This window comes from Eretmochelys imbricata, chromosome 11 (genome assembly GCF_965152235.1).
Source record: "Eretmochelys imbricata isolate rEreImb1 chromosome 11, rEreImb1.hap1, whole genome shotgun sequence".
Taxonomy (NCBI): Eukaryota; Metazoa; Chordata; order Testudines; family Cheloniidae; genus Eretmochelys; species Eretmochelys imbricata.
In genome coordinates, this window is record NC_135582.1 from 56,120,148 (window position 1) to 56,139,648 (window position 19,501).

At 40.4% G+C, this 19,501-nt stretch overlaps 1 protein-coding gene across 1 annotated transcript in view; it reads right to left on the reverse strand.

The window, feature by feature from the left end:
• The window catches only part of DNAH7 (dynein axonemal heavy chain 7), a 294,918-nt gene that overhangs the window by 136,399 nt on the left and 139,018 nt on the right, over positions 1-19,501 (reverse strand). Inside the window, exons 30-35 of the mRNA XM_077829629.1 lie at positions 15,258-15,407; positions 13,806-13,988; positions 12,682-12,858; positions 12,300-12,431; positions 8,928-9,152; positions 5,466-5,663 (exon numbers count right to left, since the gene is read on the reverse strand). Coding sequence (XP_077685755.1) covers positions 5,466-5,663; positions 8,928-9,152; positions 12,300-12,431; positions 12,682-12,858; positions 13,806-13,988; positions 15,258-15,407 — 1,065 coding nt within the window. The remainder of the gene's footprint in view (positions 1-5,465; positions 5,664-8,927; positions 9,153-12,299; positions 12,432-12,681; positions 12,859-13,805; positions 13,989-15,257; positions 15,408-19,501) is intronic.

Consider the following 19,501-nt stretch of genomic DNA (forward strand, 5'->3'; position numbering starts at 1 on the left):
TAGTGTAGACCAGGCCTCAGGTCCAAAACATCCACTAATTTTGGGTGCCCAATTTTGAGGGCCTGATTTTCAGAGTCCTTAGCATTATATAGCTCTTTATATGTTCAAAGCTCAGCTCCTATTGACTTCAGTAGCAGCTGTAGAACTCAGCACTTCTGAAAGTCAGACCCCACGGTCTCAAGTCAGGCAATGAGAAAATGAGAAATACTAGTTGGTTAGTGACCACTGGTGAAAAGTTTGGTTTAAGTGACTTGCGTAGCATTACACAGGAACTCTTTGGCAGAGACAGGGATAGAATCCAACTCTCCAGGGCAGTGCTCAACTGCATTAACCAAGAGACCATCCTTTCTTTTCTTGCAATCCCCTGCCTCATTCATGACATGTTCCAACTTCGGCAACAAATGAGGCAGGGATCCTACAGATAATCTCCTTCACTACACATCTGAGATTCATCCCTGAACAGGTCCATCCTGTGTACTGAGTGAGGCTGGAGTTCTGTGGGAAAAATAATAATACAGATCATGTAACCGAAGACTGTATTGTAAGGCATACACAACATGGGACATTTTCAAACTTTTGAGTGCTTGCCACCTCATTAAGAGTGAGTGAGAGAGAATGAGAGTGTCTGTCTGTCTTGAAGTCCCAGTCTATGCCATGTAATTCTAGTAAGTATTCCAGAGCTGCTGGAACTCCTGCCTTCTATACTTATATCAGAAAGAAAGTCTGGTTCAGATGCTGGAGTATACCTGCTGAATAGAAAGATGTTTTAAAAAATAAAAGGTCAGTGGAGCTGGATGAAAATTCCTTGTTCGCAGACATTTCCCTTTCAAAAGGCAGGTTATCAAGTTTAAAAATTCTGAACATGAATGAAGTCCTTGGCTGAGAAGATCTTATCTAACAAATAATAATAGAAATTGTGCTGATATTTCCACTAGATCCAAGAACTATGGTCATCTTGGCATCCTTATAGTGACCATTACTATTTTGGTTAGTTTCTTCTTCATTTTCTGATTTGGAAAAACATATATCATGAGTTTGGGGCACTTATGTAACAATACATGTATTTCTTTTGCTTTCAAATTCTCTCTCTCTTGAAATGTGGAGTTGTTTTCCCTTGTAGTGAGCAGATCCAGCCAAGAGACTTCCAACTGTTTGATATTTGAAGGAACCTGCCTGGACAGTTTGCTTTCTCTTTGCGTAGCCAGTCCACTTTTCCATTGTGGACTCCTGTAAAGAGTTCTTTGGGAATCTAGATTTACTTTGCATGATTTCACCTATTACTTTTTTGTTTCAGTGACTGGATCCTTTCTCCTTCCTGTTTATGTTGGTACGCAACTGCTGAAGTGGTATCTTATTAGACAATGTCGTTTCCTCCTTCTGAACTTTCCACGAATACTAGAAGTACATTTTTTGTTGCCTTTAGGTCAAAGAAATGTGTTTCTTCTCTTCTTGTTTTGAGCAGTTTTCCTTATTGATTAGGTAGGCTCCAATATACTTATATCTATTGTGAACACTTTGCATTTCCTTTTTGTCAAAATTCCTCCAGCCAAGGCTCCTTGCTGTTGTGTCCACCATCTCAGAAATTCTAGGACTGGTGTGCATACTTGTTTCTGTTTGTTAACTGTAGTGAAGGACTTCATAAGTATTTGCATCTGTTTCTATGTCGTCTTTCACAAGATGTAATCACAGTGCAGAATAGACAAATGTAATATTGAACAGAGGAAGTTCCGTTTCTCCAAATCTGACTTTGAAGTTCAAGCCTTTCTCATGGGAAAAAAGGATTCGTCTTTGAAGAGTGTTTATTCTACTCTCCCATATAAGTAAACCCATGAGCTGGAAATAGGAGAATATTTCAAGTTTGTGATGTATCTGTGTTACTGAACCTTAGTTAAGGGTCTGCAGTTACATCCCTAAATTCCTGAGGTATACGAATGGATAAAGGTGGGTGCTGTCAGCCCTCAACTTGGCTATTATCACCACCAATATTTGTATGAACACCCTCAATGTAGACGAAAGAACAGAATAATTTTGTACTGGTAGTGTTTGTTACTGTGTAAAAATCACAGAAATAAGTTATGACATCTTTGTTGGGAACATGGGGAAAAGGACGGCTTTGCTATGTTTTAATTAACTCCTTCGGGGTTTGGAGGTTTAAAAGACAGAATTTATGTGTCCGTTTATTATCTGCTGCCACTCCTACCCTAATTTTGTCAAATAATATTTAATTTCTGAGGATTCCTATGTGAGTTGTTGCTAACTTGGAAAGTGGATTCCCCTCATCTCCAGTAACCACTATTTTATCCTATATGCTCGATTGGAGGCTACTGAGATACAATACTGCAGCCCCAGAGTCTGCTTTCTGGTTAGGGAGGTGGAGTTTGTTTCCTAGGCTCCATGCAAGCTCGATTACTGAGATTTTATACAAGATTAGACAACTGCATGCATGCTGTGTTTTAGTTTACTACATTCCATCTTATTTCTGCTCTTCTAGCATCACATCAGAAATTTTCTGCAAGCATGTAATATTTCAAAAACTTTTCCTTTATCGGGTTGTGAAAGATTAAACAGACTTGTATTTTAAATTAATAAATCTAGCTGAATGTTCTTAATTACACATATACTTTTGTTTTTGTGATCTTTTAAAATAGCTATGAAATGTAGTGTCAAATATTACTGCGCCAATGTTAGTGTAGTGTGCGCAAAACACAAGAGATTACTTTTGAGTTAATTAACAATGTGGCTAAAGAGATCCTAAATACAGTAATCAAATATGAATTTGTCCAATGTAGCTATGTGGCACAGCTTGTTAAAATTGCTGCTGTTCCGTCTCCAGAATGCTCAAGTTCTAGTATTAATTTGTATACCTGTAACATGATTTTCACAATATCATCATAGTCCATTAGATTGACTTTCACCCCAGGTAATTCCAGGACAGATTATACCTCCACATAATTCATAGATAGGACCAAGGGGCTGTATCATTGGCCATCTGTTGCTGCAATTATGGCCTATGGGATGGAACAGTGGCCACCAATTCAGAGGTTTGGGACTACTTAATCTGAATAACCATTCATCCAATAGCTCCTCTCCCAGCCCACTCTAATGGCCCCTTCGGTACTTATTCTGGGACCAGTGCAGAACTCCGCCTCTACAGAGCAAGGGGGGGAAGTCCTCTCCTGGCTATTTTACCAATGCACCCTTACCACAAGAGGAGGGGTTTCAAGAGATTAAAGTGGGGCAGAGAACATTAAACAGAGCCTCCCAAAATGAGGGGAATTTTACCCTTTGAGAGCTCAATACATTGGCAGGATTGTCAGTCTCTACCCAGCGAAGGTCCATCATAATAGATGCAGGTCAGGAATGAGAGAAATAAGCAAAATTTGTTTGGAAAAGCCTGTATTGTACAGGTCAGCGCTAGACAACACTATTACACTTCCATTTTCACCAGTAATAAAATTTCAGCAACCGTATTTCAGAGACTTTCATTGATTATTCATTTACACTTTCCTAATATTTTAACAATATGACAACATAAAAATTAAATTAAACAAAGCCCGCTATATTCCTAATTGTAATTTTAATTTTCCAATGTTGTTAATGAATAGTAAGTGAATTTATAAAAATCAGAATCAGCACTAATGAAAAAAGCCACTTTCCTGAATAACTCCAGTGAAGAGTTGGTCTAATCACAGATAGCATTAGCACAATGATTAATTGCATTAACAACACTTCTATTATGGTGGGGGGAGGGGACGAGAGAGAGAGAGAAATGTTTGTAGGTTAACAATAAATCTTCAGAGAATTTTAATAGAGATTTGATTGAGATCATAAAGATACATGTCCTGGATAATGAATCTATAACTTCATGCAATGTAGTTGTAGCTATATTGGTCCCAGGATATTAGAGAGAGAAGATGGGTAAGGTAATATCTTTTACTAGACCAACTTCTGTTGGTGAGAGAGGCAAGGTTGTCTCTCTCATCAACAAAAGTTGGTCCAATAAAAGATATTACCCCTCACCCATCTTGTCTCTCTCTAACTTCATGTAAATGGCTAACTGAATTTAACTCAAAGGAGCTTTGCTGGCGAAAAAGTAATCCTTTGATATTTTTGTTTAGTACTTGCACTCCTAAAGGTAAGCAACACTATAGTGAAAATAATTCTATTTTTATATTTATCCAAAGCAATTATAATAGTGTATTTTAGAGTAATGTAAAGCATTCTGATAATTTGTTTAAAACAAATTTATACCAAACAAATTATGATGTTTATTGCAGTAGATATTTTCCGCAGTAAACAGTGACAGACTCTTCAAATTTGAATACACTATACCAGTTCAACTGTAAGACCTTATATTTTTTCTTGAAACCATGTTTATTCTCTATTTTGAGTTTAATTGCAGAATCAACGTGTGTATCACTATTTTGCCTCTCAGTTACATAAAATTTTTGATAAACAAAGCCCTGATAGACAAAGATCTTGTTTTTACCACCTTGTATACTTCCAATAAACAGAAAACAGACTTATCAAGAAATGTGAGATATAATCAAGCACTATATAATAGACCATTTGCTAAAAGTAATCCATAGGATTATTTTGACAAGGAACAAAATCATTATAAACTGTTTTTGTCAGTCAAGCTCTCTTTGGCTCCCTCAAGTGAGCCTAAATGCCCCAAAAATCATGTCAGATGGAATTTGCTGTCTACTCTGCACACTCACTTTACTTGGTGAATTAGTAAAGTCTACACAGTTGCACCAATGATACACTGGAATTTTAAAGGATCTTGTGATCACAATAATCACAGGAAAGTTATAATAGAATAATACAACAGAATCAATAATATAAAGTTAAAGTTTTATCAACATGTTCTGGTGATGCCAGTAAATCATGACACCAGAGCTTAAGGCCTCAGTTCAGCAAAGCACTTAAGTATCTGCTTAACTTTAAAGTTGACAGGATTTAAGATTATGCATGTGCTTACATTCTTTGCTGCATAGGGATGATTTTCTGAATCAGGGCCTAAGTGGTGTTTTAGCAGAACCCCAAGGCTGAATTTCTTTGCTCAGAAATATTTTGCAAAACATACAAGTATAATTCAACAAATTATATTTTTATGTACTGGATTCACACCATATCATTATTATTTATCTCACTGCCATTAGGGGTGAACACCAAACTTTAAAAGCAGCAAAAGCCAAGCTGTGTATCATGTATGAGGAGCAAAAGATTTTCCTTTTCCCCCTCATAGTTACACAGGATGAACACAGTACTGTTACTTGACCTTAATAAAAACTGGTGAACTTCTCTGATCTACATGTTTAATAAATAAAACTAATATTAGCCATAATTTCACATCTTAATATCCAGTAATTTGTTTCTTGATTTGATTTTATCCACAATTTTGGCAGTTTAGTCTTCGCCATACACATTTTAAACCATATAATTTCAAAAAACCCACTTACAATAATATAGATACTCTTTCCAGTTCCTGTTGGCCCCACAAATATGGAAGGTTTTTGATGCACTGTCAGCAACTCCATTAGCGCAGAGTATCGAATAGTATCCAGAGTTGGAACAATGATTTCATTAAACATCATATCTCGAGATATGGGAGGAGCTGATTTGAGTGTTTCCACCCACGGTTCCCATAATCCTGCTCCCTGTTTTAAATTACATGAATATTCAAACATTTAATAGTAAGCAATAAAACCAAAAAGCTCTGTATTAATATGGTGGATTGTATTATACATAAACACTTAAAGGATAATCACTACTAAAAGTTGTTATTTTCATGTTTGTTTCAGTATCAAAAATTGGACTACACTTAACCAATTTTGTGCTTTCAATTCAGAGTACTTAAAAATACAGAGAACCAGCTGTTGCTTATATGAGCAAAGACATCAAGATAAAGATTTTGTCCTAAAGAAAATAAACAGTTACTGGAACTTTTCAGACCAATTTATCACTAGAAAAAATAAAATAATAAATTTCTTACCTGATAATTTTCTCTCTTTTAGAAGCTTCTCTCCTAATTCATCACTAATATGTAATACCTCTCTGTGCAACTCAGAATAGAATGTGGCTGGAGTCTCCAGGACTAAGACCCACCCTTCATCTCAAGCCACCAGAAGACTTCGTTAAAGGTGCAGAAATACTCCAGTAACCAATTATTGTCATTATGACAACAATTTGTAATTATTGACTAGCCTTAAGGAAATTATTGTGTGTAAGTCTCCCTTTAGAGAAAGATTTCAATATGTTAACAAATTATATTCCTGACATTTACTAGACTACTGGAGTGAGATGAATAGAAAGAAGTTGCTAACAGAAAGAAAATGATCAGGTAAGAAATTTCTCATTCTGCTGCACAACTTCTCTCCTCATTCATCACTGAAGGAAAGTAGTAAGTAGTGAATCATACAAACAGACAAAAAAAGGATAAGCAGAGTTTTAATTACTATCAGAGTAGAATAATAGACAGAAATACGAATTACCCCCATAGAGAGCAAGATATTTGCAATTTAAGGAATTATTAGGGAAGCCACGGAACACCACCTTTCTATCAAGCGATGCCTCTGCAGAGAAACGGAACCTACTTTGCAAACCCTTCCCAGGTGAGGTCTATACACTTTTCCGCACAGTACCACTGGGGAACTTGTAGAGGGAGCATTAACTCCTCCTTCAGCGTTCCCAGATGCTTACCATGCCAACTGGTGCACGATTTTAACAGATTGTCTGCAAAAACTTTGAGGCCCTCAAGTTCTGGCATTTTGGACAGAATCAGTTGAACAGGGTACAACTGGCAAATGTATTCCATACACTTGGGATATATCTTCAGAACACCAGGAATAATTATTTATGCCACAACCTTCTTAAGGGGTAGTAAGGATTGCTACTCTTATGAGCTGGATGAAACCTTGATATGGCTTGAGCTAAAACCTCTTTAAACTGATGCATCCACCATTTAAGTCAATGGTAAGAGACAGTTAAGGGGCCAAGCCTAAAACAAAGCCTAATAGAGTCGTCCCAGAAACTAGCACCAGCTAGGCAAAGGGTTCAGTTGGCTATTGAGACCAGGTGGTTATATGGTGGAGGTGGGGAGAGAATACACAGAAACTGAAAACAGACTGAAAGAGACACCTGAAGGAATAGCTGAAATATGTGGCTTATCCTGGAAGAAACCTGGGGAAAGGTTTTTTGGGTTACAGTGTAGGCTGAAAAGCGTGCTCTTGGTGTAGTGAGCAAAAGAAGCTATTTTCTGCTATTTGGTTCAGACACACAGAACTTTGTACATTCTTTGTAAACAAATAAAACTGCATCAAAAATATCTATCACCAATTTCTCTTCCAAACTATGACTTGCTGCTCAAGTAGAAAAGGGTCAACAGTACAGATTGATGGGAGAACTATTTTCCAATAATTGTGGAAGGAAGAATTTACCTGGAATGGAATGGTTTCTGGAGCTATACACTGAAAAATTATGAATGGGCCTGTTTCTCTGATCACATGGCACTAACTGACATTATCTATGAACGTGTACATATGCATAACTTGTGACCTAAGCCTTGGTGTAACAACTAAGAACCTTTTCTTAAAACTCTGAATGCAGAAGATAGAGCAAAAGGAAGAGTCTTGTACAGGAACTGTGAGCTCTCAGATACAAATGCTTTGTCTTTGTAATGCTAAAAAAATTGTTGGTTTGAAGGAAAACTTAATCTGGGTTTCTTTGGAAGCTTCTTCTCCAGATTTTTTCCTTGGGTTAGGGTAATGCTAACCCTTGGAGTTAATAGTTACCAAAGGATTCCTATGCTGGCTTTCATGGTGAGAGTTGTCTCAGCTACTAATTTCTCTGTTTCCCCAAACTGCTCCCCTGCACATTTGGATGCACAAGATATCTGTTTAGGATGCCTGATTGCTATTCATGGGTGTAGCACAGCTTTCTTATAGCTATTAATTATTAGAAGCCATTGCTCTGGTCACAAATCACATCAATGATTTTACCAACGCAGAATCCAAGACATCTCACTCCAAGCAAGGATTATACTCCCTAGATGGTGACAGGTTCCAGAGTGGTAGCCGTGTTAGTCTGTATCAGCAAAAAGAACAAGAAGTACTTGGAGCCACAAGTATTCCTCGTTCTTTTTACTCCCTAGATGATGAGCCACCACTTGCTTGCCACCAAGCAGGGTTCCCTTACCAAGTATATGAAAAACCTTTGCTCTGAATGGCTATATCTGAGGCCCTTGTTGAGACTTCCCATGGTGGAATCATGCTTTTGGGTGGGAGGTTGAGGCCCTAAGCCCAGCTTTCCAACTCAAAACCCTCGAAAAGGTTGGTGGCTTTTGGCAGCACAGCATAGTTCATCCTCACAAGCCCCATGCCCTGGCAGAGCGAAGATCAGTAGCTTGCAGTAGCAGGGCATAGCTCACCCTTTGAGGTTCCCAAAAAGCTATCTATAGCACCTCAAGGACTTGGTTCAATGTTTGCATGGCTTCTCTTCTGCTGGGATGAGGAGCAGAGAGACCCCACTCGAGCAGTGCTGTATTGGAGAAATCAGAGGGTTAGAGCCTCAATATTCCAGTGCTTCCTCAGCTGATGAGTGGCAGCAAAGATTCAGGAACTGAAATGAAGCCATTACTTCAAGAAAATTAATTAAAATTAAAAAATTATAAAACCAAGTGGTTGGTAGAAACTGAACTGTCAATTGGTTCCATCACCAGAAGTAGAAATTCTGGTGACCTGAGTTGATGGGCAGAGCTTAATCCTGGAGCAACAACAATGGAATGCCTCTGAATTTCACAGGTAGGAGGTATTGTTACCCATTCATAATGAATGAGAGAATCTGTGCAACAGAAATGATACCATATAATCTTAAACAAAGATTACTTAAGAATGGGTGTCCCCATTTTGTTTTGTAATCCTCACCTTTTTGACAAACCGATATTCATAAATTGTTCCTTCTGTAGGAAACGGAACTGTGACGTTCTTTGATGATAGTTGATCAATACCACTCAGCAATTTATATTTTTCTCTTGTTTCCTCACTAATTGGTCCACCAAGTAGTTCTCGCACGATCTTGTCAAATTTTAGTCGATCATCCTCCTTACAGCTAGCTCCTACAGACCAGATCAGTGAAAACAGGAAAATACCCTGGAGTGGGGGCAGGGAGAATATAAAGTAGCTCTTCAGTAGCTGTGTATTACAATATGCCTATCCTTTGCTCACTGAAATCAATGAGATCTTTGCCATTGATTGCAGTAAGAGCCGATTGGGCCAAATGTCTTAACATATAAATTAAACATATAATAAAAATATTATAGAAGTAATGAAATATGACAAGGAATGTATTACACAGATATGACAGCTCAATCTGTGTTCTCTTGTGCTTTCCAGTACTTGAGAAAGCCTTTTATAGGAATGCAACATGTGATCTTATTTATTCATTGGTTTGTTCTTTTAAAACAGCAATTAATTTTTTTATTTGCTAAACACCAACAGCTCAACAGAAAATAAAGGAGCTTAGCCTTCTGACTCAATGAGCTTACATTGTTAAATAAATAATACAATATCAATATTTCACGAGATGACCTTCTATGGGCCCTATTCATCATTGCCTTACTTCCCCTTTGCATCAACTAAGGCCCCAATCCTGCAAACAGAGATATGCTTAACTTTACTCCCATGATTTAAATCAATAGAACTACTCACAGCAGTAAAGTCAAGAGTAGGCATAATTGTTTGCAAGATTGGGCTTTCAGCAGGTGCAAAGGGGCTGGAGAGCAGGGTAAAGCCGCACTGGAAACATCCTTGGTGAAGAAGATCCCTGAATAGGAGAATGTTACACTTCTGTCCTGCACCAGCACCAGGCACTATAGATTTACCTGAAAGCAGGGAAAACATTTTTTCAAGTTTTATTTTCAATATAAGACCACCCTATGTATAATGAAAATTCTTTTGTTGGTTAGTTAAGCTCACATTCAAGGATCAATCTATATCTATCATCAGGTGGACAAAAACACCCTTATGAATATACTGTCAAAAATAAGTTACCATTACAGCTGGTTAAAAAAAGATATTTTATTTTTTGTGAAAAATTTCAAATTTTCATCAAATTTTTTTGGATTTTGGAAAAAACCCTTTCACTTTTTTTATTTTGATTTTTCCATGAAAACCTGACAAATTTTGACAAGGACAGAAATTTTCTCATTACAATTTCCATTTTGTCAAAAAGCATTATTTGTTGTAAAAAAGTTTCAGTGAAAACATTTCAACCATCTCTAATTACTACGGTGTAATATTGATATCACACTGGGAAACTGGAGTTACTGTTCAAACTAATTGGTAATGAACAGTAAATGATAAGTTAAAACGTTTTCAAAAGATTCATCAGCATGACCACAAAAAAAAATGTGTGAACTATGGGCCACATCCTCAGCTGTCATAAATCAGCATAACTCCTTTGAAGTTAATGGAACTATGTTGATTTATATCAGCTGAGGGTTTTACCCTTTGTCTACTATAACAACTGCATCTGTGTAAGCAACAAATGAAGCTCTATGGCTAGGAAGGACCTCATGCCAAAATCTTCACTAATAGTGTCCAGCATCATAATCAAAACAATTTGTATCTTGCAAAATTGCTACTGTACAATCCATGTGTTTGGAGGTAGAGAATTAGTAATATTCACTGCACAGTGAAGCACAGAACTGAATAGTATATGAACAGGTTCTTATCTACTTATAGATACAATATCAACCTGCAGTTATATTTAGAATGTACTGAAAGCATGGAAAAGACACTATGGTAGATAGTGGTGATGTAGGTTTGTTAGCAGGATTTGGGATTGAGGGGTGGTGTCTCCTTTCTGTACTGTCCATATGAGTATTATACCCACTCATCCCAAAGAATGCTTGCAAGGTTCTACTTTCTCTGCCTCCACCACCAAAGCAGAAGAAAGAAGTGCAGCAGATGGTCCTATTCCAGGAAAGATCCTCTTGTTATTTTATATACTTCTTTCTGTTTAAATCTCCAAAATTTTGGTTCCAGAGAAAGAAAAGGGAGAAAGAGTGAACTGCTCACTAATGTGTAACAATTGGCTTTAAAAGCCAAGAAATTACAAGGAAAGGAGAGAAAGCTAAACCAGTAATTATGTCTACATTGCAGGCTTATCCTGGGCTCACACCTGGGTTGTAGCCAACTCCCCTCCCCACCCCACCCAAACCATCTTCATACAAAACCCTTATGCCTAGGCTCACATGTGCTTTGAACTGGGGCATAGGTTACAGCCCAGATTTTGCTTTAAGGTAGACTCTGAACACAAACTTTGAAATTCAAGATTAAGCTAATGTCTGGAAAGCAAAGCTCAGCTTTTGGTAGTCCTCCAAGGCCACAGATCCTGGGCCTGCATTTTCCTGCCCTTCTACCTATTCACTTCCCACTTGTCTCCCATACACTGTAAGCTATCTGCTGCTTTATATACACCTGATCAGTGTTTAACCCTTCATTCCACATGGTCTGCTCTATTTCTGCAGTATTCAGCTAACCTCAGCCAAACAGTCCTAGAAACTTCCATCTCAGCTTGCTGCTAGCTGGCCAGAAGATCATACCAGGGTTCTGGTTAACCTCTGGTGTGACTAAGCAAAGAACATGAGTTTGGGAGATGTACTCAAAATCATAAATTCATAGATATTTAGGTCAGAAGGGACCATTATGATCATCTAGTCTGACCTCCTGCACAACGCAGGCCACAGAATTTCACCCACTCCTGCAAAAAACCTCACACCTATATCTGTGCTATTGAAGTCCTCAAATTGTAGTTTAAAGACTTCAAGGAGCAGACAATCCTCCAGCATTGTATCATTGGTATAAAAACATCTCAAAGAGGTTTGCTGAGGTGAGGATCAAGCGGACCATTGTACAGTGCAGGGATCACATTAAAAACCTAAATATGGCCTACCACAAGGCAAAGGATGGGAACTGCAAGTCTGGCAACTCCCCATCTACCTGCCCTTACTACAAGGAGTCTGACTGGGACTGTGGCAAGCACCCAAGTATAGAGCCAGATGCTACAAAACTTATTAACAATTTATTTCAGTAAATCAGACATGAAAGACTAAAATGTGTGTTAATTAAAAAAGTACCTAATAAGAAGGTAACAATTTTTCCCAGACAGAATTACAGGATGTTTATTGTGATGACCAAAGATTGTTGATTTTATTGTTTATGGGTCCATTCCTGGCTGTGAAGTCCAATTTGGGACTTACCATTCCATGTGTTAAAAAGATGAATGTTGCCTACCTCAAGCCAAGAGAAAACATCACGTTCACTCATGGCTTTAATTTTGGCCTCATCAGCAAACTCATCCATCATGCAGTCCATGAGATTCATCAAAGATCGAACTAAGTTTGTGTCTGAAGTAGGAGACAATTCCTGAAATAACAGAAATGTTCTCTATGGCACGTGTATTTAACTAACTGAAAAGAATCCAGTGTACATTTATTTATTACTTCGTACAGACATGACAGTAATCCTCTATGGTGTATGTGCCAAAAACATGTACTAGAGCAAAATAAAAATATAAATGGAAAAAACCATTCACAGGACAGAATTTCTAATATACATGATCTAATCTATACACTCAAATTTGTTTTGCTTCTCATAAAAGCATTCTTTATCCTACCTTTGTACATTTTCTAATGAACTCAATAGTAAGTGGAACCATTCTGTCAAACAAGCCTACTATAAATTCTTTATGCATAGAGCTGACTCCAGGTGGCATTAGATTTAGCCAAGACACCATCAGTGGTCTCCAGCCTAACGTGTGAGGCTCCATGTAGATCATGCCACATCTAGAAACCTATTTAAAAAAAAAAAGGATATCTGTTACCTTGTGTGACCGCTGTAGTTTTTCCTGCTAAAAAGAGCCTTAAACAATATTAAATGTTGTCCTATCCAGATTCTGAGGTCATTAGAAATTGGAGACAATTATACTATGCTGAACATAAAGATACATACATACCCCTTATCTTGTCAGAGTGTGCTTTGGTGAACTCTGAGGAAAAATTCAAACACAACTTCACCAGTGACTGGCCTGGTGGGGAAAGTGGGAGTATTCTCTTCTTCAACTGATTTAGACCACAATAATCAAGTTACAGCAGAGCATAAGTCGACAACTAGTAGTACCCAGCCTGCCCTCTCATTGACTTAAAATTGAATAAAAGATCAACAAAGTTCCTGATTATGACAGATATCCTGTTGTGCTTCCAATATTATACAAGCTACAGCTGATTGCACTTGCAGACTGGCCCTGAGAAGGAAGCTCACACATTCCCCTGCTATCCATCTGGCAGGTGCAGTTAGATAGTGAGCCAGAGGTCCATTGATCTTTGGTTTTACCAGAATTTGCCTGGTGGTTAATTTAAAGATTTGCTTCACGGCTGTTTCTTTTTCCTTGTCAGAAATTCAAAAGGGCCTGAATGCTCTAGGTATGCTTTAAGGGACGTACATAACTTATCTCAGATAACATTCTTTGTCATTATCAACAATTTCCTGAATGCTCTAGGTATGCTTTAAGGGACGTACATAACTTATCTCAGATAACATTCTTTGTCATTATCAACAATTTAAGAGTAATGACTACAACATGTTTTTGTTTTTTAAAGTTGCATAAACACATACTGTCACACAGGGCATTGTAAATGCAAAGAAATTGGAAAAGAAGCTCCTTCACAATATTAACTTGCCACAAAGCTTCAGAATAATAGACTATATTTGATAACCACTCTTTCAAAAATGGATACTTACAGTAGCAGGGGAAGCAACTTCTAAATCCATTGGTTCAAAAATAAGACTCATTTGCTGTGACATCTGAATGATCTCTCCACTCATGAGACATAGTTTCTTGTTATCATCCAGCACAGTATTCATATTCTCAATCCATACTGCATCTACTGGTCCATCAAAAATCAACCATTTCCTGTCTGGTGTCTGGTTTACAGAAAATATTTCGAAAGAATATTTAGCCAAGTAAATTCGGAATATTTTAGATCTAATATATTTCCATAAATCATATTTCTCTGAAAATGTGCTGAGAGCAAGGCTGTTACATTCAGAATTTATTTTTGGAAAATGAACAAAACATATGAATATTATCTAGTCTTAAAACTCTTATAAACATATACTATGGTGATCCTTAAAAGCTTGCTATCTGTAGGCCACATTCTGCCACTCTTACGCAGGCTGCACAGTATATTATTCCTCAAGTAGTATCACTGATCCAGATTCTGATATTTTTGTTCATGATGAGCAGCATCTTGAAATCAATTGGACTACTAATAGAGTATGTTCCTACTCAGCATGAGTAAGAAGATTCCAGTCTTAGTCCCATTGACACCTGTGTGTACTTGAGGAGTAAGGTATATTCAATATGACTAAGTGTGCAGAATCCTGCCCATAGTAAGATACTACACAACATGTGTAAATAACCATCAGCAGTATTCAGGGTATTTCCCATGGGAAGTATTGGGAAGTACAAAGGGCCCACTTCCACAAACACTTACACGTGTGTAACTGACTCACGTGAGCAGTTCCATCAACTTCAGTAAGTTACTAATGTGCTTCTGATGTGCTTAAGTTTATACAGGATCAGAAGCTAATAGGGCAGATATCTGAGGTAACCTGCTCTTCATGTGCCTGATCCACCTCTCATTGTAGTCAAGGCAAAGATCATGAAGCTGTTTCCACTGAGCCAATAGCAACACTCTCATTCACTTCAGTATTGTAGGGGCAGGGATACCACGCATAAGACTTAAATATTCTTTGGAATACAAATGACCATATAAAACATCTATTAACATTCCTAAACATCAGAGTTACTCTTTAGGAACAGTTTCCTCCTAATCGCTACACAGGTGTGCACTAAGGGAAATGATGCAAGGAGCCTCCCACAGGAGTACTACAGAAGGAGCACAAGAAATACTTGCTAGGAATGTGCAGAACCAGGCCAAATTGCAGTCCTTGCACTCAGTTCTTACAGTCAGGGGAGCACAAACTGGTCCTTCCAGCGTGACCAATGAGGTCACAGGTCCATGTCTGACTGCTCAGGGTGTACTAGGCTGCCATAAAGGTGTGTTGCAATAGTTGTCTCATTACAAGTTGTGCATACAAGGCACAATCAAGCCCCTACACATCAATATTGTATGTCTATCATAGAATTACTTTTACATAGATCACAAAATACATTAATCTTGTGTATACCAAGGAAGAAGCAAATGATCTAAAGCTCACTGCCAGGATGCCATCCGACCATTCATGTGAGACTGGATCAAATTGTCCATACAGCTGCCCCATGGTTATAGACTTGGGATTTATAACAGTGATCTGAACCTTGTTTTCCTCCATCAGCCCCTAGATACACAAAAATAAAATGTATTTAATTTATACAGAGTTTAATTTATAGTGTCATCTATTTTATTTTGGTTTCTCCTATTTTATATAATTACATCTTAAAACTCCTAGTACTGGGGCCAAGAAGGACAAGAACTAATCTGTGCAAACTGAACTTTAAAGATGATCTGAAAATATTTTAAAGAAAAATACCCTAACTGTATCATAAGGAGCTGGAGGTCAAATTTTGTAACTAAACAATATCCTGATAAATGAAATGTAAAGAATGGCAGTACTGTCCAGTGAATGTGGCACTAGATTGTGAGTTGGATGATCTGGGTTCTATTTCCACACCAACTGTGTGGCCTTGGACAAGTCCCTTCACCTCGTTGTGCCCCAGTTTCCCCATCTCTAAAATGGGAATAATGATGCCTTCCTTTGTAAAGTGTTTTGAGATCAACAGATGAAAATCATTACGTTAAGTGCTAAGCACTATTGTTATTTAAAGCATATAAGGAGCTCTAATTTTATTTCTGGTTAACTGAAGTTGATCCTTTTCTTCTGTCTCTGACATGATGTAACATTTTACCCTACATGTATCTTATAGTTCTGAAGTGATAAGAAACCACTGTTCCATAGGAATGCATGGCAACCAAAAGTGACAACTCCCATCAGTTTGTCTGAGCACAGTCACGCTAGAACCTGATAATATAGAAAACATGCATCGCACTGTGCTTCCTTTGGGAAAAATTCTGTCTTAATTCTTTCTGGAAGTGAACGCTATTCCTCATTCCAAAAGCAGCACAATAGTATCAATTTCAGGATATCTTTATGAATCAGGAATCAGGAATTCATTCATTCATGTTTAAGTGTTTTAACAGCCCTCCCCCTATGGAGAAGACATATCTTTCATTGGTTATGTTCCCTCTGTGAACTGCAAAATCTGGGAATTTTTATTATACTGTTTCAAAGGAAAACCAACTCTTTCTGAAAGGATTTATGTTACAGCTCCCCTCCTTTCTGACAAGCAGTCTGTATTGGATTATAACTTAACCATGTCATGCTTTTTTTAAAATTTCCCAAAGAGAGAGTTGGGGAAAACTGTAGTAAGTCAGTCAACCCAGGCTTTTAAGTTCATCTAAGCCAGTGGTGTTCAAACTTTTCCAGTCATGCCCCCTTATCATTAACAGAATCTGTCTGCACACACCCCATCCCTGCCCCATTACTACACAGCCAAGGCTTCCTCAGCAGCAGAGCTTGGGCTGAAGGCAGAGCTGGGAGTGGAACTGGGGATGGAGGAGGAGCTGGGGCTAGAGGCAGTGCTGGGCTGGGGTTAGAGAGGGAATGAGAGCAGAGCTGGGAAGGGGGAGGAGTGGAGCTGGGGCTGGGAGTAAAGCGGAGGTGGGGTGGAGTGGGATGGGGGACAGATCTGGCCTGGAGGTGGAGCTGGGCCTGGAGGCAGAGCAGGACTGGGGGCTGAACAGGATTGGAGTCAGAGCTGGTTTGGGGGCAGAGCAGGGCCCCACTAGACCTTCCCAAAGTTTCTCCATGCCCCTTAGAGGGGTCCACCCCACAGTTTGGGGATCACTGCTCTAAGCAAAACAAAAGAGCACACTCATCATATCTATGAGAGGCTTCACTCATATCTATGAGAATATCAAAAATGAAACAGTAACAAAATATGATGTCAGTTCTAGAATTTAACTATAACCACATAATATGGCCAATTCTATCCTTGTCTAATATTATAATAAATAATTTAAAAATATATAAATAAAATAAATAAATAAATACAAATAAAATGCTGAAGCAACTAAGTTTGGGTCGGGACTTCAGAATGACAAATTCCTTACCTGATCATTTTCTATTAGCAGCTTCCCTTCTAATTCACCAATTAAATCATCAATTCAAGCCAATCAGAATAGTTCTTCCAAAGATGTAGAAATATTCCAGTTTTTTATTAGCATTAAAAACACAACTTAAATTTATATTGACTAGCCTTAAGGCAATTATGCATGTAAGTCTCTCTTTCAAGAAAATTTTCAATTTGTATTCCAGTCATTTACCAGCTACCAGGGTGAGATGGTTGAGAAAGGAAGCTGCTAATAGAAAGAAAATTATCAAGAAAGAAAGTTCTTATTCTGCTTTATAGCTTCTCTCCTTATTCATCACAGATAGTGTGACAGACCCAGGCCAGTTGAGTACGGCGGAGTAGTCTTGTTGGTATCCAGGAAGTGGGTGGGCGGTAAAGCGGCCCTCACCTCCTGAAGTACGCGTCGGGGAGTACAAGATCTGGAGAGCCCCATGCACTGAGTGAGCGTCAGAGGATCCAGCCAGTCTCCCCGGTCGTAGTCCAGGAGGTCTCCGACTCTGGTGACTTCTGCCCGGACCAACCTCTGGCGCACCAAGGGGGACTCCGCCCCTGCACATGGAGCTGGGGGTTGTGTAGCAGGGGCTCCACGAGGAGATCCGCCCCCTTGGCGGCCGCCACTGACCTGGTGGCCGAAACCAGTTTCCAGGTTTGGAGGAGTTCCTGGTAGAAGACTGGCAGCCCAGAGAGGTTTCGCAGAAGACCCCTCGGATGGAGATAAAGGAGCTGCCCGTCGTATCGGAGCCCTCTGAAGTGGTGCAGGAAGGCGTGCGCAAGTACGCTCCTTGCCGGACTACCTGCACCATAAAAGAGTCTCTGCAGGGCCTGGAGGCGGAAGACGTGGACCTGGGTGCGCAGGCACTTCAGGCCCTGTCCTCCCTCCTCCAGGGGCAGGTGACCCAGTAGAGTCCTGGCCAGAAGAACTCCAGAACCAACTTCTGGAGGTTGGCCAGGAAAACCAGGACTGGGACTAGGGTGTTGAGCTGGAGCCAGAGCATGGACAGGACTAGGTGATTGAACACCAGACACCAGTGCCCTCCCTCGGAGGGAGAAGCACTGGAGTAGTCCTGCCTATCTCCGGAGCCGCTCTACCACCTTGCCCTCTAAACCTTTCCAGTTCTCCAGCGGAGACGAATGCGTGGCAGAAAGGTAAATGCCAAGATAGAGCAGCGGACCCGCACTCCACTGGTGGCCTGAAGCACAGGTGGGAGGGAGTTCGCCTGCCACCTGTCCCCGACCACCAAGCCATATTTATGACAGCCCCCCTTTTTTTCTCCAGGGCATAGAAGAAGTGAGAGCCATGATTCATCTCCCGAAGGAGGCGGATGCGGGATTGAACAAAGGCACCCCAGGCCCGATGGTCCTCGAGGGCCCGGAGCTCCTTCCGCTTCTCCTGGCATGCTCCACATAGGAATGGATCCTCGGTCTGGTGGCCAGACGCCTCTCTAGCTCTAAGACCTCCTGTTCCAACTGCTCAGGACAGGGGACCACGAATGCCTCGGAGCATGCAGGGAGTTCAGGTGGCAAGGGGGCAGGAGGGGTTCCATTGGGGGGGCCCCCCAGGGAGGGACTGCGTAAGAGTGTCAGTGCTACCCTCCATTGCTGCCACGCCATCCCCAGCCAGCTCTAGCAGATGGGATGCACCCGGGGGCAAGGCAGAAGGCTTGATGTCGGTGGCCCCATTCCTGGTCTTTCAGGGGGCCTCTGCATCAGATGGAAGGAGCAGAGCTCGAGCCTTCCACTTGCCCTGCTTCCCCTGTACTTGGACTCAGCCCTCCATGGCATCATCTGTGGGCTGGCCAGAAGGGGTCAGGGGGCAAGGGCGATGGCATGGAAACACGGGGAGGTAGTGGTGGGGCAGCACGGGGGAGGGAAGATTCCCCCTGGGGCAGGCCCCCTCCCACGCCCGGCGGTAATCCCGCCACACCCTCCTCCATAGGCCCCGCCAGGCTGCATGCAGTGGTGGCGGGGCTCTCCCAGTTGTCTGGGCGCACTGTGGGATGCACCCCCAGGGCCCAAGCAGAAGCAGTGGTGGGCTGGGAAGGAGGAGGGGTGGCTCCAGGCGCCAGGCAGCCAGGGGCACCGGAGATGACAGGGCCAGTGCCCTGCCAGGGCTTGAGGGTCCCGGACGCTCCTCCGTGCCGGGCCAAGGGGCAGTCCCTCCAGACGTGCCCCCTCGCCTGGCAGCAGTAGCATCAGGCCTCCCCCATAGAGTAATGCACCCAGTAGCAGGCCCCCTGGTAGG